Raw genomic sequence first — 23,091 nt, forward strand, 5'->3', positions numbered from 1 at the left:
CCTGCAGTCTCCTGCAAAGTGGTGGAGCGTAGCAGCAGGGCAGGCTGGCTTCCCCTCCTCATTCACTGCGTGTATATATAGACCGCAAAGTGCTCCGGAGTAAAAGGAGCGGTGGGTGGAAGGCGAGATATTATTATCTTCACCTGCTGCTGCCGACCAAAGAAATAAAGAGACAGATGACAGGAAATGAGGACTTCAAAAATAGACACCTTTAATGTCAAAACCTTCAGGGATTAGCGAGAGCACCGTACAAGAAACAGAGAAACTCTCACGCTAGTCACCATGTGCTTTGAGTGCACGTTGGAGGAGGAAATATGCTGAGATATCTAAGAAACTTTTCCATATTTACTCTTTGCGCCCTCGACAGAAAAAACAGAGAGGAAAAAAATTGACCGAAGAAACTTCAGATGTACTGAAAGATGAATTGTAAAACCTCCCTTTATGGCTCGACAGATCCTCCGTACCTGGATGATCTGCAGTTCTCTTTCCCCCCCATGTCTGCCAGCTCAATTTTCTGCCTCCACGAGGCTTTGCAAAGCTCTTCTTATGGCTCCACGGGACAGGAATGGCAAAGTTTTTACTGCGAGCCCTCTTTATTAAAAAAAAAAAAAAAGTCTTTGCATATGGAAAATATTTCTTATCATATAGAACTCTATCTGCTTAAAACCTCTTAAATATATTAAACATCTAATTTGGCCTCACCTCTGTATTTATGTACATCACCTAGTAGTTGCCCTGCCCATCAGCACGGTCATACGGCTTTTTGCCAGCTCCGTGTCTTTGTTATTAGTTCTCTTTTGCAAGTGAAACCCACGGTCTGGGTAGCATTTGAACGGGGTTGTGACTGCAACAGAGAAAGTTGGGCCCAAGGGAGAGGAAAACCAAGGGGTATTTTTCCTGACTGAAACTCAACGCTGGTCCAAAGTCCAGAACTGGCTCTGTTGAGTCCTAGACAGGTGCCAAGACAACAAAGGAAAATAGCAACGGTAACCTGAAATGTCAGAGACCTGACGCTCTGCAGCCCATGACACTGCAAATGAGCGCATTACTGATCCGGAGAGAGGAGGATACAGTACGAAATGGTTGATTTCTAGCTCAAAAATCTCAAACCTTGGTCACAACACTCTGATAACCAACTTACTGCCTTGCTTCACTCTTGCGTGACTTCGGTAGGAGCTGGGCCCCAAATCCACCAACAGACATTTTTTGACTGCTAAAAATTGGGATCTGGGCTTTGAGCACATTATTTCTGAATCTGAAAGGTTTTTGAGTAAAAATCTGCTGTAGTAACACAGGAAGAAAGGTGTAAAGCAAGTTTATGGAAAGGCTTTGAGAGGTTTTCTAAACGTGTCTTCACCCCGTGTGTTTCTTTTTCTTTGATACGGCTGCAATGTCCTCATCTTTAGAAAAAAGAAATGCATCAGAATCCAACCGAAAAAAACCCCGTGATCTTCTTTCGGGAGAGGAGCCGGGTTCAACTGGTGCCGTACGTGCGAGAGCAGTGGATGCAAACCAGTGTCTCACCGTCTCTCATCTCCAGTGCTCCCCTCTCCAAAGGTCAGGGTCTCTGGTTCCTTATTGCCACAGAGACACTTGATCCTTGGTAAGGCATCCCTCTTGATCTGCACGGCATGAGCCTTGAGTCAGCAGCTCTCTCGGGTTACCCCTGTCCCCCCCGCCCCGTGCTGCCTGCAATGCCAGCGAGAGTTAAAAGTGCAACAAAACAGAGGTGAGGAGGAGGAGGAGGAAGGAAGAAGAGATGCGCGGGCAGCCTGCCCCAGCCTGGAAGATGTGCAGTTTCTCAGCGTTGGGAAGGAAGACCCTGGCATCCTCCAGCGCCCCGTGAGCCGCCATGGTGAAGTTGGCATCCCCCGAGGTGACCACATCGAAGACACACGACTGGAAGTAGACGTCCTCCACGGGCAGCATCTCCTTGCAGAGCGCCCGGGCCGTCTCGGCCGCCACGCGACCGCGGCAGCACTCGCTGCGGGAGATGCGCTGGCTACGGGGGCAACCGCCCACGCAGAGCTGCAGGTCTTGCTCCTCCGTGAAGGCGCGCGCCACCTCCTCGGCTGCCCGGATGGAGAAGGAGAGCTGGCGGCCGGCCTGACGGATGGCGATGGTGGTGCCGATGTACTCCGCACGGATCTCCACGTGTCGCCCAGGGCTGCGCTCCCGGATAGCCAAGCTGCTCCCGCCCGGCCTCTCGCCCCCATTCACCGAGCCGTCCTCGAAGGCTGCCGGGAGGTTGTCTATCTCAGCCTGGTAGACCTTCTGGTCGATGCATTCCTTCATGTTCTTGAATATGATGGTGAGCTGCAGAGAGCAGATCAGAAGGGGTTTGATCTCACTGGCACAAGAGTCGTGGCCGTGTCCCCATCCCGGGTATCAGCTCTCTAGGGAGGGCAAAGCAGATTGCACGCATCTGCCTCACCGATGCATCCCCCTCTGCCCCAAACCATCTCTCCCACATTGCTGCAATCCCTTCGGGAAAGCAGCAATGTTTCCTTCTTTCCTTCCTTTGTTTCCTTCTTTCTTTAATACCATTTAAACTATGGAAAACCGAGTCGGAGCCAAGCCTGGCTAGACGGCATGCAGGTAACCCATGGACCACCCAGTAACCCATCCCCAAGCAGCAATGGGAGCGTTTGCAGGTCTCTCTGGTCCCCTCAGAGACCTTCATCCCTCTTGTTCCTGCAGACATTCACTCCTGATGCCACATGGGTTGAGCTGAAGCTATTGCTGCTCTCCCTAGCCATTTTCGGGGAGCGCGGGGAGTGCCCTAAGCCGTTGCCGCATCCCAGAGGTGAACGGATTTGCTGCCCAGCAGTACATGAGCGTTACCTTGCTAGTGACCGTAGCGTTGGACCCCTTCGCCACCGGAGAGCTGGTTGCTTGCACAAACAAGTAGTCATTGTCCAAGAGAGGCCAGGAACCCTCCACTCGGCAAGTGTGGAAGTCATCGTGGAAAGTGCGGATGTGGGGGTCCCCGAAAGCGGCGCAGTGCTGGTAGCTGGGGGGCTGGCCGTGCTTGTAGAGAAAACTTTTCTCGTAGTTGCAGATATCGAGAGACTCGAAGCCCTGATGGTTGGGGGCCGGGGGTCGGGGTCGGGGCGGCGATGTGGGACCCTCCTTGGAGCAGTTGTTCTGGATCATGAGGTCCTCGATGCCGTGGACGGCGGAGTGGTAGGCCAGGTCGCCCCGACACGTGCGAGCCGTCTTGCGGGTGCAGTGGGAGTAGGAGCGGAGGGCGTTGCAGTACGCCGCGTTCCTGTTGGAGCCGCGTAGGTTGAGGGTGGCAGCCACGTACTCCGAGTTGCAGCGCAGGATCTTACACTGGGAAGAAACTGGGAGAGACGAGACGGCCTGTGGCATCCCGGTAGAGCTGGAGGAATGGGGAAGTGCAGCCCCTTCTCCTCCCACCACCTCCCACCATCTCGAGATCTCACGATGGAGACGCTTTCTGGACACACTTCTCTCCCTGCATTAACGAACGCAGCGGCCGGTTTAAAGGACCTGCTCCTTACGTGCCTGAGGGGAATGAATCCAGGGTTGCCCGCTGCGGACACAGGCTGGAGCCCGGCACAGAGGACACCCTGGGAGAAGTCACGGGGCCGAAGGGGTGTCCTGAAGCAACTGGGATGTGAGATTGTACCTGGGGCACGAGTGCGGCCGAGAGCCAGGGCAGCAGTTGTGACCGCGGCCCTGGGACGTGGCTCAGACGCAGATTCTTCACCCCAGGGCTTGCCAGGGGACAAACGGGAATTTCTGAGCTGGGAAACCCCTTCTTCCCATTTCAACCTTGGCCGTGCCGTGCGGTCACTTTTTCACGCTAGGTTTGACTGCACCAAGGACACCTTGCCCCTCAAACGTGATTTCTCCGTGCTGCAGAAGGCAGTGTCATGTGCCACAGCTCCAGGAGAGCTAACGAACTCGCCCTAGCAGGGATCGTTTAGCTCATTAAGCAGAGGGGTTATAAGGGACGGCTGCCCTTGCAGTAGATTAATCCAAGTTGGGCTGGGCAAGGTGCTGGGAGATAAATTTAGGGTTTGCTCTTGGGGGTTTTTTTAGGTCTCATTTTCCCTAGCAGAGTGTCTGGGGTGCAGGAAGGAAAGCGAGGGACTCAGCGATGGATACGGCTGGTGCCTTTCACTGAAAGACCTCGTGGACTTAGGCTGGTCCCTGTTGTCCCTGACTTATCTCGGGAGATAACAGAGCCTTTAAGGGCTCTCCCAGGGAAAGCGCCTGCTGCAGGAGAGCAGGGGATGCTCTCGCTGCAGAGACTGCCCTGGTGTGGGGAGGTGATGCTGGTGGGAATGCCGTGGGCACTCTGACGCTGCCTGAGCCTTATGGCTGCGAGGAGAGGATCATCTGCTTGCTCCGGTCACCTCCCAGGAGCTCTGCCATGGTTGTACCCTTCCTGCACGCTGGGGCTGCAGCTCCCACCGGTATCCTTGCCAGGGATGTGGCTCTGGCCATCCAGTTCCTTACCATGCCTGCAGAAGAGGAGGAGGAAGAGAGCTCGGAGGAAGAAGCCGGGGCTTTCCAGCTGCCCGGGGTTCTTACTGCAGGCAGGTTTCCCCATTCCAATCCATGCAGAGCCTGGGGGGTTGCTCACCCGCTGGCTTGTCTCGGCTTCATTCAGCAGGTCCCCTAGAAGCAAAACGGAGATGGGATCTGAGAGGTGCCAGCAAACGTGAGCTGCGGCAGGTACGGAGCTGCCAGCATCCAGGCAGCTGCCAAACGTGGCCCCGCACTGCTGCTGCTCGGGGAGGAAGGCAAGCTTTTAGGCAAAATCCCAGAGGGTTTGGTTTTTTTTAAACTGCTTTCAACCGCTGCAGCTCTCATCTTCCACCCTGAGGCAGCTGTGCCGTGTAGTTCAGTGTGACAAAAAGTTAAAGCTTCCAGCTGCCCTTGGAGAAGATCTGTGAGCTCCAGGGGCTCGAAGAGACTTCACAGCCGGGACGTGAGCAGACGATGAGTGCGGAGAGGACCTGAACCATCCTACGTGTCAGGCGCAGCGTGGGCTGCCTCTGGTCTGCCGCCGTCCCAACCAAAACGAAGGTTTGGAGCACAGCGTCCGAGGGGAGAGGAGTTGAAAAGCCAGATGACAAGAGTGACTGCCGTGACATCCACAGCCAGCACCACTGGGTGATACCAGCACCTCCTGCTCCACCGAAACCCCACGTCCAGGTTCCCTCAAAGCTGGGAAACGCGCTCTCAGCCACGTTCCACCTTTCCCCCCTTGCTGTGCCGGCTCTGGCTGCTCCCTGGGTGCTGGGGGGAGCTCGAGCTGGCTGGGACGGGAGTGCAAGGAGCTGCGTGTGTCCGGACAGTGGGCTGTGGCAGGAGGAGATGCAGCCCCAGAAAAAATTTTACTTCCCTTGTACTTCATCGGGGCTGGGGATTTGAGTCCTCGGTGGCTTGTTCTAACAAGCTGGTTATTAGTCGCTTGTTAGTCAAATAGCCTTTTGCAAAGGTCCTTTTGGAACTGCTGTATGTGAAATCAGTTGGTTTTTCCTCCCCTTTAGCTTGTGTGAGACGCCAGTTGCCAGAGGCTGATGCTCACGGCGATGTGCCTGTTCCTGCTACGCTGGGCAGCCCGAGGAGTCGATATTACCGACACTGCGATCGCTAGTGAGTGTAAGCTGCAGCCGTGGGGAGAAGAGACTGAATTCTCATCTTGTTCTCAAAAAGGGAGAAATCGTAGTCCTACCAGCCCCGTCTAGCACCTTTCAGCTCCCTTTGCCACGGCTGCAGCCCTCAAACAACTGCCGTTAGTTGTACCGGCTGGCACGGTGACGTAGCCGCGCGCTGGCGGCTCACCGCGTTCCTCTGCCAGCTGGATTAATGGCTAACGGGGCAGATGTCTGGAGAGAAAACATGCTTCAGCCCTGCTGGCGATGCGCTGGCTGCCAGCTGCTCTTGGCAGCGAGGATGAGCCGAGCCGACCGGGATAGTGGCCGGGGGGGGAAAGTGGTCTGTGCAGCCCTGGGGCACGGAGACCCAGAACTGGGAACGGGGCTCGTGTTGGATGTGTACTGGTGAGCGAGGCACAAGCAGACTCTGTGCCCTGATCCTCCTCTGATGCTCGGCACTTGCTCTCTCATATCCCTCCCTACCTGGCTTGACCCTGTTTGACCAGGCTGAGCATCTTTCTTGGGGCTCACGGGATCTAGTGACCCCTCAGCGCTACTCCCCCCCCCCAAATCCCCTGGAGGTAGGTGGTGACACGGAGGTGACCTGTCCCCGGCACAACGCTTGGTGGATAAACAGCTGGTTAATGTGTAGCAGAGAAGCGTGGCTCCGGTCGGGGCAAGGAGAGGCCCTGCCGTGGGTCCTGCAGGCAGCAGGACTGACTTTGGGATGTCCTGACCCCGACGGCGTGAGGGGAAAGGCAGTAGCGATGGTTAGAGATGCTCTGCGAGCCCAAGGTGATGCCACCTGTGACGGGAGATGGAGGGTTTCGGGCTGTCCCCTCCCCCCGAACACGACTTGGGCACCCCAGTTCTCCCTCTGTTTGGGGCCACCTACACGTGGGACCGGACCCTGGGGCACCCCTGGGTGCCAGTGCCGATGTCCTGCTCCTGGGACCCTTGTCCCTGCCTTTGCTTTGCTGCAGCCCCACTCACCTGCATCGGCCTCCTCCGGAAACGAGCTGGTTCTTGGTGCAGGGAGCCCCTTCCCTGGTGGACACACGGGCTGGCTTGTCCTTGTCACCCAGCTCTACCCCCAAGTGACAGCCAGAGAGATCCACGGGATAACAGCCGGGAAAATGCCAACCGCAGTCCTGGGCACCTCCATGGCTTTGCAGCCGGGTAAAATCCAGGGTGGTGCTGGGGAAAGCCTGGCTGGGGCTGCGGGGAGCAGACCCCACCGCAGGGCGCTGCGGTCCCCACTCTTCCTCCCCAGCTACCTTTGCTCCGTCCTCTTCCCCTCGCAGGGCAGAGGATGGGTGTTGAAATAGATCCGCCTAAATTTAGACAGGCTAAAACCCAGCCAAGAACAACAAGCGGAGGGGGCAGAGGGAGATGGTGTACGGCAAGGGGCGGGGGGGGCAAAGGAACCTGAGGGAGAGGTGGGAGCCCCCAGACCTCCCCCCCCCCCGGCTGGGCGATGCTACTCGGTGCCGTGGGGTCACGTCACTCGTGGGGTGCAGCATGGGCTGCGGGAGCCGGTTTCCTTGGAGCTACCTGGTTTTCCTTCCTTGGGTGATATCGCAACCCCCTGCCTGCACCCCCCGTGGAGCGAGTTCCCGTGGAAAAGCACTGCGTTTCTCGCAGGGGATGCTTTTTGTCGGCCGTGTCTCTCGTAGCTTCCCCTCCTGGGGCGCAGCCGAGTCCTGAACGCAAACACGGCACGGGCCAAAGGTGGCCGCTGTCCCCAGGGGTCAGTGAACGCTGGGCCACCCTGGCTGGGTTCCCAAAAGCCCACCTCCGAGGGCTGGGGTGCAGAGAGCAGCTCACAACCCCCTGCTCCTGCAGGGGAAATGTCCATGTCGGGCTTTTCCAGGGGTGGCCTGTCCGTTTAGGATCCACGACGGTCATGGATGGAGGGCAAGGATTGAAAGTGTGTCCCTCAGTGCCCCAGCACCCACAAACCCCTTTGGGAACCCGTTCGGAAAAGCCTCTTGCCTCCTAAACCAATTTCCTTGTTTTCCAGGTCTTGCTCTTCACGGCAGGGAGCGAATCCTCGCGGCGCCCTCGACGCCGTCGCACCGGGAGCCTCGTGCCAACCTGAGCCCAGGAGAGCAGACGGAGTTTAACCAAACTCCCTGCGGGTACCACCGTGCCTGTCCCGAGGGAATCGCTCCCCAGCTCTGCAGTGCACCTCTAGACCAGTTTGGGTTGTTTAGGGATGGGAGGGAAAAGGGTTTCCCCCTCTGACCCCGACGTGAGCTCTTCTGCTGCACGAACCAGGCAGCCAGCGCTGGGGTTGTGGAACAGTTGTGAACTGTTCTTCACCCAGGGAACTGGGGACAAAAGGAGGGACAGCGGCTGCTTATTGCAGAACGAGCTTAAATCTGCGGCTAGACTCGTGCTTTAAGTGTAACAGTGCATCTTCCTTGGGGGCAATGGGTAGAAGAAAGGAAAATAAAGAATAAATACCAGCTTGGGTTCAAATCCCGGCTGGGATTTACATCAGCAGCAACCAGAGGAGAAAGGTTTTAGATGCCTTTTTCTTTTTTTTTGGTTGTTTTTTTTTTTTTTTTTTTTTGTGCTCCCAGGGTGCGTGGAGGCTTTGCAGCTCTTCTCCCTGCCCAGTATTTATGCTCTGGGTCTCTGTTACCTGGTAACAAGGGATAACCAGGGAGTGGAAAAAATCTTGTTTAAAAAAAAATAAGACCCATATCCTAGTGTAGCCTCCCAGGGTCCGCCCTGGCCATGCCTCAGGCGCCTGGCGTCCTCCCCATCTGCTGCCGTAGGCTTCCCCGCAGTGAGCCCCCGGCGCGGGGAGATGCAGACACCCACCGAGGGAATCGGTTACACGCGGGGTGGGAGCAGGGGCGGGCAGGTGGGAATTCTTCTGGAACAGCAGACGGTACCATCTGGGCTCGGCGAGAGCGGATGCCTCTCGGCATCCCACCCATCCGCTTCATTTGGACGAGGGAGGGGAAATTTTGAATGGAGAAACCAAACCGGGATATCCAGGTTGCTGCAGCCCAGAGGCCAGGTTGCGGGGTCTTCCTCACAGCCCCGAGACTCGGTGTTACGGTTGCACCTCCCTGGCGATGTGCCGGATCCCGGCCATGCCGTGAAACGCAATCATCGATTGCTTTAACGCCGTCAGCACGCAGCAGCTCTCCGAGCTGGGGGCTGCGGGCATATGTTGGGCTGAGGAGGCTGGGAATCTCTTCCGAGCTGGCAGAGAGTCACGGCACCAAGACAAAAGCATCTGTGATCAAACTGCTTCTGAAAGCCAACTCCCCCCCCCCTCTTCCCGCCAGCAAAATCAGCTGGAGGTTTAGTTTAGGAGGCACAAAGCACCAGATCCCGCCAGCTGGGTCACCGAATCCTGCCACCGAGGGGGGTGCGGAGCAGCTGGCCTCACCCAGCCCCTCCTGCCCCAAAAGACGAGGCTTTCCCAAGCACAGCATCGCCCCGGGAGGGAGGGAGAGACCCTGATTGTGGCAGCTGCCTGATTTTTGGGGCAAAGTAGGTAACGTGCAGCTCTGCCTGTGAGCATCACCCGCGCGGATTGTCATCTGGAGCGATGTCATCCCTCCAAAGGCTGGGACAGCACGGTCACAGCTCGGCTCCAGCCCCCATCTAGCCCAATCACTAACGCGATGAGTTTGGCGAGGGTTTTGGTTTAACCCTAGTGCTTCGGAGATTTAATTTGCTCAGGGAGACTAGCCCCAGCTCAGCTGGCATCAGCCGTGTCTGCAAACCCACTGCTACCAGGAGCCCTGGTCCGAATCGGGGTGGATTTTCACCCAAAATGGATGGGGAAACTGAGCAAAACATATCTAAAGGGGCATCGGGTCTCTAAGGAGCTTGTCCGCCTCCATCAGAGCTGTGGACACAAACAAACCCTCCTGCTGCCCACCAGCGTCGCTTCCCAACGTGGCTCGGTTAAGCCCCCGTCAGGAAAAGCTCCGCCAGCCTTTCCCGAGCATCCCACGGCGAGCGGGATCGGCCAGGCTCTCGATTGGAGGCAGGGGACGGGCCAAGCCCTGAGCGTCACCGCGGCGCTCCCCGGAGCACGGCACAGCAGCCGGCATCCCCGGGAGCTGCAGGGTTGGGATCGGAGTCGGAAGAGGGGCCTGGGGAAGGCAGGATTTGCTGGAAGAGAGGATCTCGCGTCTCTCCAGGTGCAGGCACAGCCTGCTCGAACCCAAAGCATCCGCCTCTCTTGCCACGCCGTGCTTGGCCCCATCTCTCCCTCCCCAAACCTCCGCCGGGGATCCCAGTTGCTCCACTTACCCCAGCAAATGCCACTCAGATCGGCCACAGGACGGGCCACCAAATGTCCCCAGAGCCTCCGGACACGAGTCCTGGTTCCCGGTGCAGGTTTGGCTCCGGGCAGGAGCGAGGAGGGAATCACGGCTGTTAACGCCCCGGGCTCGGTGCGGAGGGAGCAGAAAACAGCTGAACTTTACCACAGCCTGATCCGTCACCGCGAGCTGGAGGAGAGGGGGCTAAGTTGACGCTTTAAAAATAGCCAGTAGTATTTTTGATCCCGAAAGCCGGATTCCAGTGGGGAGGGGAAGGGAAAAGGAGGGAGATCCGAAGGCTTCCCAACTGCGCACTTCAGATCTGCGTGCGAGATGGACGCGGGGTCCCGGCTGGACCCCTCGGAGCTGCTGATCTCAGGGGTTTCTCCAGGCTCTGGGTTAAACGAGTAGGTAGGGAAGGCAAAGCGCTGCCAGAAATTCAAGGCGGGCGCCTCTTCGAGCAGCACCTGCCGCCTCGAGCACGGCAGCACCCGGCCGGGGCATCTTCCCCTGGCACGGCAGGGAGCGAAGGGCCTATGCCCGCAGGCAACTGCTCTTTTCTCAGCTCTGCAAGGAGGGAGATGGGAAAAAACGATGAAGATGCAAGTCTGGAGTCGAGTTAAACTCTCCCTCCAGGTTTCTCCAGCCCAGAGCTTTCCCTCTCTCCTGTTTGGGGTACTCAGGAGATCCTGGAGAAGGACAGATGCTGGGAGGACCAGGAACCTCAGCGTTACATCTGGAGAGGGAAGATCTTGAGAAGGTCTGGGAAGAATCGGGGAGCTGCGTCCTGCAACCGTCCTGCTTGACGGTGCAACCCAAGTCCCACGGCCACGGGACGGCACATCCACGGCCACGGGACGGCACATCCACGGCCACGGGACGGCACATCCACGGGGGCTTGGCATCCCTCGGCTGCCTGCAGAGGAAAGCCGTTCCTCCCGCTCCCCTGCCCTTGCCTGGGCGCTGCTCGGACACGCTCCCGAGATGCCGACGTGCAGATAAATCACCAGCCCCGAGCACCTGCTCCGGGGCCGGGCAGCTGCGGCGCAGGGGAGCGCCGGGGGCTGCACCGGGGCTAAAAAAAGCTGGGAGCAGATGGGGCCGGGCCCGGGCACCGCTTTGCAGAGGGACCCGGAGGTTTTTTTCCCTGCCATCAAGCGCCAACCCCATCCGTGATGGCGGAGGTGCCCAAGCGTGTGTCACTGGGGTGCTGGGGACCACCAGCGTGCTCGGGCAGCCTCCCCGTGCCTCAGTTTCCCCGTGCAGCATCCCTGTGTCCACGTAGCGCGGTGGGAGCGGAAGGTCTGGGTTCTGCGTGGCATCGGTGTGAGGATGTCACTGGGTGTCTGTGGGTGCCCCGGGACCCTTCGGCCACCGGGCTGAGCCCAGCTCCAGCCCCGCCGGGTGCAGGATGCGGCCGGGTCCCTGGGGCTGGCTGAGGGGACGCGGGGACAGGACACCACGAGGTGGCAGCAGCACTTCGCGAGTGGCAGCAGGGCTCGGGGGTTTGGGGGGGGGGGGGCTACCAGGCAGGGCCATCCCTGCCTGCACCGGTCCCCCCTTCCCCTGCCTGCTCCGCTGCCCACCTGCCTGAAAGGAGGGGTGCAGGAGGGAGAGGTCCCCAGCTCAGCACCACAGCTCTGCGGGTTCGGTGTTCAAAAGGACACCAAAGGACACTCGGTTTCTGCTCCGTGCCTCAGTTTCCCCGCTCCTGCTTTCACGTCAGGCGTAGGGTCCCCGAGGCCGAGCTCGCTCCATCGCGTCGCAGCCCAACTACTGGGTAAAACGAGAGCGAGGGACTTGGCAAAACCACCCCTGGGTGTCCCTCGGAGACTGTGCCACCCTCCCTGAACCCTGGGGCACCCGCGTTTTGCCCCGGGGTCCCCTGACCTCCATCACCGGCTCTGAGCTGGCGCCAGATTTGGGCTCCCTCTGCCCTCAGAGCCGTGAGCCGATGGAGAGGCTTGGGCTCGGCGCGAATGGATTAGCAAAGAGCCGGGGAATCGCTTCTGCGGGTTTGCTCCCGTAAACGGGAATAACGCCCTTTCCCAGGAGCCTCCCTGCCCGTCTCCGGGCCTCCAAAACGCTCCGGCGAGGGATTTTAAATGACTTTTGAATTGCCTTTAACAGAGGTCTGGGGAGAAGAGAAGATGGGCTGGAGAGGAGGAATCTTCAGGGAATGGTTTTCCTTCCCTCCCGCTCGGGAGAAGGAAATGAAGCCCCAGGGAGCTCCCGCCGGGGCTGGTTCAGCCCAAGAATACCTGGAAGTGGTCGGGTTTGAAAGGGGAAAAGAAAAATCTTCAATTTACGGGTTTGTTTAGGAGGGGAAATAGAGAAATATCCCCCCCAACACGTGGGGGATCAGAAGACGCGGTAAATCAGCCAGGGACTTCTCAAATTTGGTGTAATTGTGTAGCCGTGACACAGGATTCGAGGGGCTTCCTCTCCGAGGAGATGTGGGGGGGTTTGGCTGGGAAGGGAGGAGGAAATCGGGGGGTTCCCGCTGCCCCCACTGACCTGGCGAACTTCGCTTTGCAGACCAGGTTCCTGCCAAGGCGACCGAAACCCTCGGCCGTGCTCACCGGTGGGAGCCATCCGGCACGGCTGCCTCGCCGGGAGATGCTCCCGCAGCCTCCTCCTCCTGCTCTCCCCTCCCAGGTAACGTGGGGACCAGAACAAAGCCCGTGGCGGGGGGGGGGGGAGGGAAACACGTCCCCACACGCGTGTGCGGTGCTTGTGGTCCGCGCGTGGCGTGACCTTGCTTTGCCATCCTACTGCCTACGCGGTGTAACACATCGATATCCGTACCAAAGCGTCGGCGCTTTGGAAACACCCGCCATGAGTGATGTGCGAAACGCCCGGCTCGCTGGCGTGTGTAAACGTGACCGTGGCGTGTGTAAGCACGAGCGTAGCGCGTTTGCGTGGGCTTGCGCGGAGGCAGGCGTGTACGGAGCGGTGCCACGTCTCGACGCCCGCAGCAGAGGACCAGGACGGCGCGCGTCGGCTTTGCCGATGCCGGTGGCGCGGGTCTCGCTCTTGCCGAACCCTCGGCACGTGGGTTTCGCCTCACGGCTGCAGCGCCGGTGCTGCTCTGCATCGCCCGCCGTGCGCCTCAGCATCCATCACCCGGCCGCTGCGGAGCGGGAGTTCGTCCAAACCGCCTTCCTCGAGGTGTCCGTTCCGCGTTAGCGGATTAAAAACCCCAGCTCGCTTGCAGATGTGTCTAAAAAAAAAAAAAAAAAAAAATCTCTCTCGGGGTTAAACCTGCTGACTTCACCCTTCCAGGGCTTCGCAGTTTGCCCCAAAACCAGGCAGGGCGTCTCGGGCAGCTTCCCTCGTTTCCGCAGAGCTCGCCAGCAGCGAACGGGGCTCCGAATCCGGCCGGTAGCACCGAAAGGCGTGAATGCCCGGAGATTAGAGGGTTGGGTTTTGGGTGGGTTTTGTTTTCTTTTTTGTTTCCTTTCGACAATGCCATTCAGGGCCCGGAAAGGCTGTCCCTGTCCCCTCGACCCAGTCCAGCTCTCCAGCGCGGCTGTGCAAATCGGTCAGTGCTTTTGCGGGCGACGTGAGGACTCGGATGCGCGGGAGCTCCCGGGGGGGTAAGGCACCGCTGGGGGCTCGCGGGGGCTATTTTAAACGAGGGAAACCGAGGGAGGGACGGTTAATTGATTTCTGTGATTAACTAAGAGTTTTTCAGCGCAATAGTCTTGAGTTTACTCTCCTTGGAGGTGTGTTTTTTTTTTTTTTGCGGTCGGGAATTCTTTATTTTTAAACGGCAGTTGGAAGGGGGAACGTTTCTTTTTCTGTCTCTGAATATTTCCAGTGAGAAAGTTGTTCATCTCCAGCTGATATTCAGCCTGGGGAGGGAAACGAGCGTGTCTGACCGCGTGGGAAGGAAAACCTTCAAATCCTGCTGCGTTAGCTGGCGGGCGAACCCGTGCGGCTCCGGTGCGAGAGGCAGAGCACGGCTGCTTTGCTTTCACGGGAGAAATCCCACCAGGATCCCGCCAGGATCCCGCCAGGAGCTATCCCGCCTCAAGCAGCAAATTCAGCGCCGGTGGCAAATTGCCGTCCCGGCCGGCAGCGAAGCCGGCACGGTTGTAGCCGTGACTTCCCTGCTGCCTTGTAAACTTTTCATCCGTTCCCACGGTGGAAATCCTCAGCCGTGATTTTCTGGTTTCTCTGATTTTTCCATTTTAAAAAAAAAAAAAAAAAAAAAAAAAGAAGAGGAGGGAAATTGTGGCAATTTATTGTTTTGGTGAAAGCAGCCTTGCTGGCTGGTTCGGGGGGAAGCGTCTCCACGCGAGGACGCGTGTCCTTTGTACTTCCCTATGGCGGGACGGTGAGGGGTTAATACGGGAAGGATGAGGATCCACCCCGACGGACCTTGGGCTGGTTGGTTATTTTTAATTTAATAGACTTGTCAATCAGCGCCCGCTCGCCGACCTGCCAGCCCACCGCGTCTCACTCTGGCCAAGGCTGGAATGTCAGCTGGCAGGCAGCAAAAATCCACCCCAAAAATAACAATAACAACAACAACAATAATAATATTATCATCACTGACAGGGAAGAGGTGGGGAGAGCACGGCAACCCCTCGGTTTGCATCCGTAGGTCGTCTTTCCCACGCTTTGTGTTTCACGGGGCTTTTCCTAACCAGAGGGACAAAAAAAAAAAAAAAAAAGGGGGATTTAAGGGATGTTTAAGTCAGCTCTTGAGAGGCTGGAGGAGGCTGTGTTGATCCTCCCACAAAGGAAAACAAGTGAAAGAGAGGAAAAAAAACCCCAAAACCACCTAGCCGTGCGGCTCTTTGTGAAAGGAGTTAAAGCGGGTGCCGGAGGCTGCCGGCGCGGGGATGGAAACAGGCGCCGATGGGAACGGGAGCCTCGGAAAGAGGGATCTCAAAAAAGAGCTGCGGATGCAAAAGCAACAGGCTGGGGAAGGGAGATGCGCTGGGGTGCTGCCGGCCGGAGCTGGGTGCGGGCAGGGATCGGGCAGCAGCAGCCAGGGTCACCCCCATCTTTCCGAGTTTTCGGGAGGAATTAAAAAATACTAAAGGAAAGCGTGCCCGAGCTGGAGGATGGGACAGGCCTGGCAGCTGTCTTTAGGATACGTTACTTTTTGTCTCCGAGACGCTCTAGACAAATCCCGAAGGTGGTTCCCGCAGCGGTGCAGGGAAACGGGACCCTCTCGAGTCCCCGGCGGGGTTTGTTCACATCCCCGGCGCTCCCCAGGCACGCGGCTGCACCGAAACCGGGGCGAACCCGCCGGCATGGAAGGAGCGACCCCGGATTGAGGTTGTTTGACTAAGTTTTTCAGCTGGCGTTATCCCTCTGGCTTATTAAAAATGAGAATAGCACACGGTAAAAAAAGCGAAGAGCGAGGACGACCCCCTGCCCGCCAGCACCGCGCTTCGCCGCTGCGCCCGGCGTTCGCCACGGCACGTTGGGAAACCCAACTGGAAAGCATCTTCCCATGGCGTCGCCCCTCATTTTCCCTTTCCCCTCCTCCTACGCCCGTCGCCATCACCAACCTTGAGGTTAGACCCCGTTGGCTTTTCGTTTCTGCGAAGGGGGGGGGGGAATAAATTAATTAAATAAATTAAATTTTATGGAGCTATACGGTGTCCTTAACCAAATGTTTTGACCAGCTTCGCTGCGCGACGGCTGCTCTGAGCCCGAGGTATCTCGGAATATCGGTCGCGTTGGATTTGAATTCATCATCTCTTTGGGTTTTGTCTTTGTGAAAGATTTTTAACGCAATCGGGCCTTCCAGAAAATGGACAATAACAAAGCGCGGTAAATATATTGTCCGATGACCACAAAACAAACGCTGTCAGGAGAATGGAACGAAGGCTTGAAAAATGGGATTTTTTTTTTTTTTTTGGGGGGGGGGAAGGAAATATTGAGCTGGCAGCAAACCCAGTGTTGTTTTCGCAGAGCGAGGGAAGCGAGTCGTGCTTAGGACCGCTTGGGGCCAGAGGAAAAGTTCCCCAACCCTGGGAAAGTTTGGGGTTGGGCCAACTTTGCCGGCTGGAGCTTTGACCACTGAAAATATTTGGGAATTCTCCTTCTAAAATGCAATAACTGATTGAGTCTCAAATCACCGTGAAGAGACACGAAGGAGTTTTAGTTTGGGCTGGCCATGAGTGTATCTTCAGCCCCCCACCCCAGCCGTCCTCTGCCGCTGCTCGGCGGGTTTGGAATTCCGCCGGGTTCCGTTTTTTGGCCGTTTTTCCCGGGAGAGGATCCCCGGGGAATCCCGCTCCCACGTTTCCCCGTCTCCCCCTCGGCAGGTCCTTTGCTCTCTCCGGGGACGACGATTTCTCTCCGGTAGCATCCCTCGCTTGCCATTCCCAGGAGCTATTTCCCACCCCACAAAGACCCTCCCTCCGCTGCAAATTTATATATTTTTAGTTTTTGTTGCAAAAAGCCCTTTTCGTGTCGCCTTCTTGGGGACCCGAATTAAGGGATCGAATGTTCAACGGCTGCAGCGTCCCTCACGAGGACGACGCAAACGCTGTGGGCATGGAAGATCCTTATTCCAGGGATATCGGAGCAAAAAATACGGACTCGAAATGTCCTTTACGCTGATTATATCCAGAAGTGGTTTTTTAACTACGTTTATGTGCAGCGGTACCGACCCATTGCTGGAGTAGGGTGTGGGGAAGTTTAAGCAGCAATTTTAAAAGCCTCGGCTTTTCTAACGAATTTCTAAAAGCTTTTCTAACAAATTAGTAAAGCCTCGGCTATTTGCTGGAGGGAAAATAAATCAGTTTTTAAAGATGCTTGAAAACGCGGTAAGCGCGTTCCTATTAGGAAAATCACCTTGTCTGCTCGCTGCGCGTATCGGATCCACCAAATCCCCCCGAATCCCCTCTCCGCCCCCCCTGGCCCCCCCATTCCAGGTCGTGGCGGGTGAATTTGTGCCGGATTCGAGCCGGAGAAGAGACCCGAGGGCCGCGGAGGAGCTCGCCCCAGCCCCGGTGGCCCGTTCTGCGCTGGCCGAAGACTCGTTTTCCAGGGTTTTATCCGGTCGCGGTGGGTTTTCCACCTCTGCTCGTTGCTCGGGTGGCGACGGACGCAGCGTGGATGGTCCTGAAGCGCGGGGTCAATACTTCCAGCTTCGTTAAGGACACGCTAAATACCCCTGGGCGCACAGGGACCTGCCAGCCGCTGGAGAATAGAGCTGGTTTATTCTGGAGGGCATTATCCAACCTCAAGTGCTTTTATTTTTTTTAAATCCTACTTAATAGTATTAATCTGCAAATACCTTTCCTTGCAGATAGGCGCGCCGGGCTGGAGAACTCCCTGCTTTTTTTTTTTTTGCTTTTTTTTTTTTCCCCCTCCGAGGAATAAGCAAAGTTGCCTCAATATTTGCAGAAAACACTGTTGACTATTGCGAAGGGAAAAGTTTAAAGGCTGGGAGAGGTGGAGGGAGCTGGGAATGCGCAGCCGGCAAGACTTAAAGCCATAAAGCTTTATTAGCGCTACCCCATCCCATACCCTGCATTTTGGGGGAAAAAAAAACCTAAGAAAAAAAAGTCCAAGGCAAGCCTCTGTTAATTTTTTTTTAGAAATAAGTTTGGGAGCTAAAAGCGATGGTGTGGTTGAATTTATTTTATTTTATTTTTTTTTTAAAGGCATCCCCGCGTTTGCTTAATCAACGTTTGCTTTCGGCTTGTGCTGGAGCAACACGGAGGAAAAATAAATTCCTCGGGATAAAAGCAGCTCTCCGCCGCGGTATTAAAAAGCACAAAGGTGTCGGCAACGCGGCATAGATGAGATTTGTTTAACACTCCTCTGAGCCTTTTAAACCACAAATTAATGAACTCGAGACCGACGCAATATTGATGGTAATCTTTCCTTTTTAATTTGCCTACTTGTTCATTCGTTTTCCTGCTCAGCGCTCGCTGCCTCTGACAAGGGCTCCTCGCTCGGCGCCGGCTCAGAGGGGAAAGGTTACGGTCCAGCAAGGTGGGTTTGAAATAATTTCTTGCAAATACATTATTTCGCTGGGGAAAAAATGCGTCTGCGTCGGTGGGCTCCCACGGGGAGCGTGGAGAAGGGGCTTTTCCAGGGGAGAACAAAAAAAGACAAAAAAAAAAGACTCGTTCCCATTGCTGGGGACGATTGATCAGATTTAATTCCGTCTTCCCCTTCTCCGTGCTTAGAAAAACAAGGGTGAACCAGCAGTCCTGTAGCTCAGTGGCTATTCAGGGGGATGTGAAAGCACCAGATAAATATATATATTTTTTTTTCATCTGTTTTTATCTTAAAGCCTGGGACCAGCCATGACTTAAAGCTGGTGACATCCTCTAAGCCACAGCTCCTCTTTGTGAATTCCGAGTCCGTCCCTCCGAGCCCAAAGAAGTGATGTATTCCTGTCCTTATTTTATAGAAATTTTATAGATTTCCTATAATCAACTTCTCTGGCTTTTGCTAAAGGTTACTTTTTGATTTTTAAACAGAAGAAAGAAATGGATTTAGCCCTCCTGGATTTAAATAAAAGGTGTCAGGACTTTTGGGGCACAAAACAGGGGAATGAAAAGGCGAGTTTGCAGCCGCAATTATCTAAATTACCTGAATTATCTGAATTATCCTTACGTCTCCCACGGGACAAGGTACCCGGCTGGAAAGGCTGAGCTGGGACCACCAAACTAGCGCGGGGAGGGGAGAGGAAACCCAACCGACGGGAGAAATGGGGTAAGAATAGAGGGAGGTTGCCGATGGCAGGTTTAACGCTGCTCCGGGGATGTGGTACCCGACGGGCGCTCAGGGATGCTGTTATCTCTCCGTCTCCTGGATCCGGCCGAGCATCTGGGTGGAAGAAGGGCTCGACCTCTCCCCGCCGTGCTGGGGACGCCTCCGGGAGCTGCCAAGGGACAGTATTCCCAAAATGCCCCTTAAAATCCCTATTTCTCTCCATCAGTTGAGTCTAACCACCCTCAGCCTCATCCTTCGGATATTCCAGTTATTAATTATCCCACAGGCAAAAACTTTTTTAAGACCGTCCTCATGGAGAGATTTGCAGTTTGATTTGCGCAGGCAGGGCTGGAGCCTTCGCTGGCAAAGCGAAATGCGAAATTTCTTGCTTTATGATCAAATCCCTCCTTTTTAATATAAATAATTAACTGCCTTGGAGAGCCGAGCGAATTTGCAGCGTGGGGTTTTACGGAGGAAACGCATCTTAGAGGGAGTAAAAAAATTGTATTTTACGGTGCAGAGAAGGCAAACTGGATTTGCAGAAGAGCCTGCAGCGATGCTGGTCCAGACCCGTGACGGGCGGCCGTAGAACACAGTCGCTGCCGTAACTTTTCTTAATCCAAGCGGGAAAGGTCGGCGTCAGCCGCGCTCTCGCCCCGGTGTCGGCAGCGGTGGGGGTGCTCCCATCCCTGTCTCTGCCGGGGGGCTGAAGCGTCCCCCTTTCTTTTTTTTTTTTTGGGGTGTAAGCGGCTTGGAGCAGGGGGGATTTCTCCTCACAGTGCTTCTGGGAGGCAAGTTACGGGCTGGAAAATAGGCAGGGAAATTTCTGGCTGGAGAGGGGAATGGTTAAAAAAATCAACCCTGGTGTCTACCCTGCTCTAACAGATCCTCCAAAAAATTTGGGGGACCCTCCAAATCCTGGGGTGGCTGCAGCCCCAGCCAGGATCCCGGCTCCCGGGGCTGTGCACGATTTTCTGCAGGATCTTTAAGGGATCCCCGTGCACGGAGCGGGGGAAACTGAGGCACGGAGCGAGGCGACCGCGTCCTCGACACCTGGTGCAAAGCCCGTCTGCCAAAGCAAGACCCGTCTCCAGGTGGGGACACCCAAGGTCGCGGGGACACCCGAGGTCGCGGGGGCACCCGAGGTCACGGGGACACCCAAGGTCACGGGGGCACCCAAGGTCACGGGGATACCCAAGGTCACGGCCTTGATGCCTTCAGAGCTCCCCAAACCAGCCCCGTCGCCCCGGGGTGGTCTCCATCCACCCCGGGGCCCCCCAGCCCCGCTCGGCCCCACCGGCAGCGGCCCCACGGTTGGGACCAGGCGGTCGAGGCGCCCGGGGAGGCGGAGGGGAGCCCCCACGCAGCCGCCGCGGGGCCGCGCCGTGTGAATTAACCAACTTTGTTTTCCACCAAGGCTTTTCCCTTAATAGCCATCCCCCTCCCCCTCGCTTTTGCCGGCGTTTGAGGAGAAGTGAGGCGTGAGAGATCCTTTGGAATAATGAGGTGTAATTAGCCCTGGCAGCTCTTATCTTCCATACACATCCCCCCCCCCTTCAATTAGATTGAAATAAAAAAAAAAAAAAAAAAAGGCAAGAAAAGGGGGGGAATAAAAAATAAAAAGAGAAGCAAAGGAAGGTGGGGAGAGAGGGAGGCGAGAAAAAGTTGGACGCCTTGTCCGGCTCCATCCTTCTGGTCCTGGTCGCTGCGTGGGCGGTGCTGGTTCTGTCCCGCTTTGTGTGGCTGCTGCCGGGCTGGGGAGGTTTTCTCCGTGCCTCGGGTTCCCTCGGCTCTGCCGGCGGCGTGAAACGCGGCGGGAGCGGCCGGCCGCGCTCGCTGACTCGGCGGGGTACCAAACCCAACCCCTGCGGCGGGGCAGGAGGCGTCATGGGGCGTCATGGCTGAAAGCAGACCCCTGAGCCCCGGCATCCCGCTGGCACGGTCCCCGCAGCCCCGGGACGGGCAGGATCTCTCTTTTCCCCACCAGACACCGGTTTCTAACCCCGGGTTTTGATTCCCACGTACCGCATCAGGTTGCCGGTACGCAAGGGAGGAGGAAAAAGCCGTCGCGAGCAGGACCTGGGTGCAACGGGGCTGGTTTTTGGGTGGCTCCATCCCTCCCGGCTCATCCCCCTCCCCATCGCCGACACCTCCCGTCCATCCCGCTCCTGCCCCGTTGCCATTCCCGCTCGGCCCCATGATCTTTCGTACCCGTGACCCTGATCTTCAGGCTGACAGGCTGATGGATGGGCAGCGCCCCGGTGATTTACGACGGTCCTTTAATATTTGGCAAAGCGGCCGAAAGCCCCGGGCAGCCGACGGAGCTGGGTGGGGGGGAGACGGCCGGGAGATTTGTCAACCTTTGAGCCGGGGAGGCGGGGAGGGAGGAAAGTGCCCTGTCTGTCCGCAGTGATTTATACACAATCGCCGTGATTAAATTGGCCTTAGCTAATGATAACTAACTAGTCAGGGGCTGACCTTTCTCTGACAATGGAAGGGGGCCGGGAGCCACGCTGCTGCGGGGTGTCTAATGGGGATGTTTCTGCAGCCAAGACACCACTTTTTCTTTTTTTTTAATATTCTTTTTTTTTTTTTTTTTCCCCTTTTAGAAATGGTTTCCCAGCCGGCCCCGCGTACAGAAGATTCAGGACGCCACATTCTCCCCGCACCCCGGGGTCTTGTCCCCGCCGCGCGTCGCCCCTCCGGGCTCCGTCAGCTGCGGCTGCATCGGTGTGGCCACGGCCGGGTACCATGGCCCTGGAGGGACCCGGTGCCTGAGCCCGCGGTGCCGGGACCAGGAGGTCCGAGGCGAGTGGATCTGATGGTTTTTATCTGGGGAGGACTTGAAATACGTCTCCAGTGGGGAATCTCACCCGTAGCCAAGCTGAACGCGGTCCTGGGGGGCTGCACAGGTGCCCTCAAGCCTGAAATGTGCTGGTTTTCCAGGGATGCTGTATGATCCATCCATCCATCCATCCATCCATCCATCCATCCACCCCTCGCTCTTCTCCATCTCCTTCACCGCTCATCCCCATCTATCCCCCGTGCCATGGAGGGAAACGGCCCCTTGTCTCCCTGCCAAGCTGTGACGGGGGTGTTTGAAATGATCAAAAACCGGCCTTTTCTGCTGTAAAACCCCTTTCCCTCCTCTGCTTGCCCTAAATAAACCCCGCACCCATGGAAACGAAGCCCCTGACCTCCTCCAGGCTGAGGTTTCGCTGCTCAGCCCAGATTTTTCCCATCGTGTCTCTTTACTCAGTTTTGGGGGTTTTTTGGGTCCTGTTTCAGACGTGTGCATTGGCGTCACCGCATCCAAAGTTTTTCCCGAGCCGGGAAAGACGTCGCTGGCTCACCATGACCCGGAGAGACACCGGAAAGACGCACCGGTGCCGGTTAAGGGTAAAAGGGAATAAAATCCTCCAGGGATGGGGGTCGGGGATGGACGTCTCGCTGCGTGCCGCCCCGGCCGTGCCGTGCCGTGCCCCCAATTGCGTTCACCCTCCCCGTCCCGCCGTCTTGACACGCGGATAAAAGCCGGGCTGAAGGGGCGATTTCACGGAGATTAACCTCGCGCGCTGCGCTGGGGCCGCCGCTGCCCTCGACACCGGGTCCCCCGTGTCTCGAAGGCGGATTACAGATATATTAGCCCCGCCGGCGGTTTGATTAGCGGCGGTTTATCACGTGGAGTGGGGACGGCCGAGGGCAGGGGACGGAGGAGCCCGGCCACCCCCTGGGAACCCGGAGCATCACCAGAGAGGCGTTAATTGAATTTTTTTGGGAGGGACCCCAGCGTTTTCTGCCTGGCTCACCCCAAGATTTGTGGTGCTGATGGGGGATGCCTGCGGTACCCACGGCGAGGGAGAGGGGAAGCCTTCGGCCTCGCCACAGGCAGGGCTGCTCTTCTGCACCACCCCAGGCTGGGTTAGAGGGACTTAATTAAAAAAAAAAAAACAAAACCAAAAAACCAAAACAAACACCTTTTGGGAGGCTTCTACAGGGGTTGGAGATGCCGGTCGTGTCCTGACCAGCCACGTCCCTCCCCATCCCTGCGCAGAATCTCCCCCAGGCTGGAGGAATTCGCCTCCTTGGAGCCAACCCCGAGCATCCCCGCGCAGCGCCGCGGTACCCGACCCCGAGGGGGCTCAGGCGGACGCCGGGATGCCCGGCACCGAGCCACGGCGGCGGGGTGGGGTGGGGTGGGGGAGCGGATTTGAGCCTGAAAGAGGTTAAAGTGGGGCAAAGAGGGGGGGGAAGAGAAACCTCCCGAACGGGGCGTTTTAATGACATTCCATTAAAGCTCCCTTTGGGGCCGGCGCGGCCGCCATGTGCTCCACATTCTCATGGTAATTATGAGACATCTGTATAGAGGCGCTTTTCTCATCAAAGATGGTTTTCTTCAAAGACACTCCTGGGAAACCCTTCACCTCTGACCTGGGGGGTCACTGCCGGAA

At 56.9% G+C, this 23,091-nt stretch overlaps 1 protein-coding gene and 1 long non-coding RNA gene across 4 annotated transcripts; one reads left to right on the forward strand and one right to left on the reverse strand.

Annotated features, from left to right (window-relative positions):
* Positions 1–187: 187 nt before the first annotated feature.
* Positions 188–10,176, reverse strand: HJV (hemojuvelin BMP co-receptor). Of its 2 annotated transcripts, none has more exons than XM_075737499.1 (4): positions 9,927–10,176; positions 4,492–4,653; positions 2,845–3,347; positions 188–2,316 (listed from the first exon to the last, which is right to left on the reverse strand). In XM_075737499.1, the coding sequence occupies exons 2-4, from the start codon at positions 4,583–4,585 to the stop codon at positions 1,708–1,710; spliced, it is 1,206 nt and encodes a 401-aa protein (XP_075593614.1). In that variant the 5' UTR covers positions 4,586–4,653; positions 9,927–10,176; the 3' UTR covers positions 188–1,707. The 2 variants fall into 2 exon arrangements, with proteins under 2 accessions (XP_075593614.1, XP_075593613.1); XM_075737498.1 differs by lacking the exon at positions 9,927–10,176 and adding an exon at positions 6,633–7,363.
* LOC142598570 (uncharacterized) lies at positions 4,607–21,449 on the forward strand. 2 transcript variants are annotated; one of them, XR_012832683.1, is made up of 5 exons: positions 4,607–5,193; positions 5,532–5,637; positions 7,663–7,824; positions 12,476–12,595; positions 21,264–21,449. It is a non-coding gene; the product is annotated as an uncharacterized LOC142598570 (long non-coding RNA). The 2 variants fall into 2 exon arrangements; XR_012832682.1 differs by lacking the exon at positions 4,607–5,193 and having other exon boundaries at positions 5,281–5,637.
* Positions 21,450–23,091: the final 1,642 nt, after the last annotated feature.

Source organism: Balearica regulorum, chromosome 28 (genome assembly GCF_011004875.1).
Source record: "Balearica regulorum gibbericeps isolate bBalReg1 chromosome 28, bBalReg1.pri, whole genome shotgun sequence".
Taxonomy (NCBI): Eukaryota; Metazoa; Chordata; class Aves; order Gruiformes; family Gruidae; genus Balearica; species Balearica regulorum.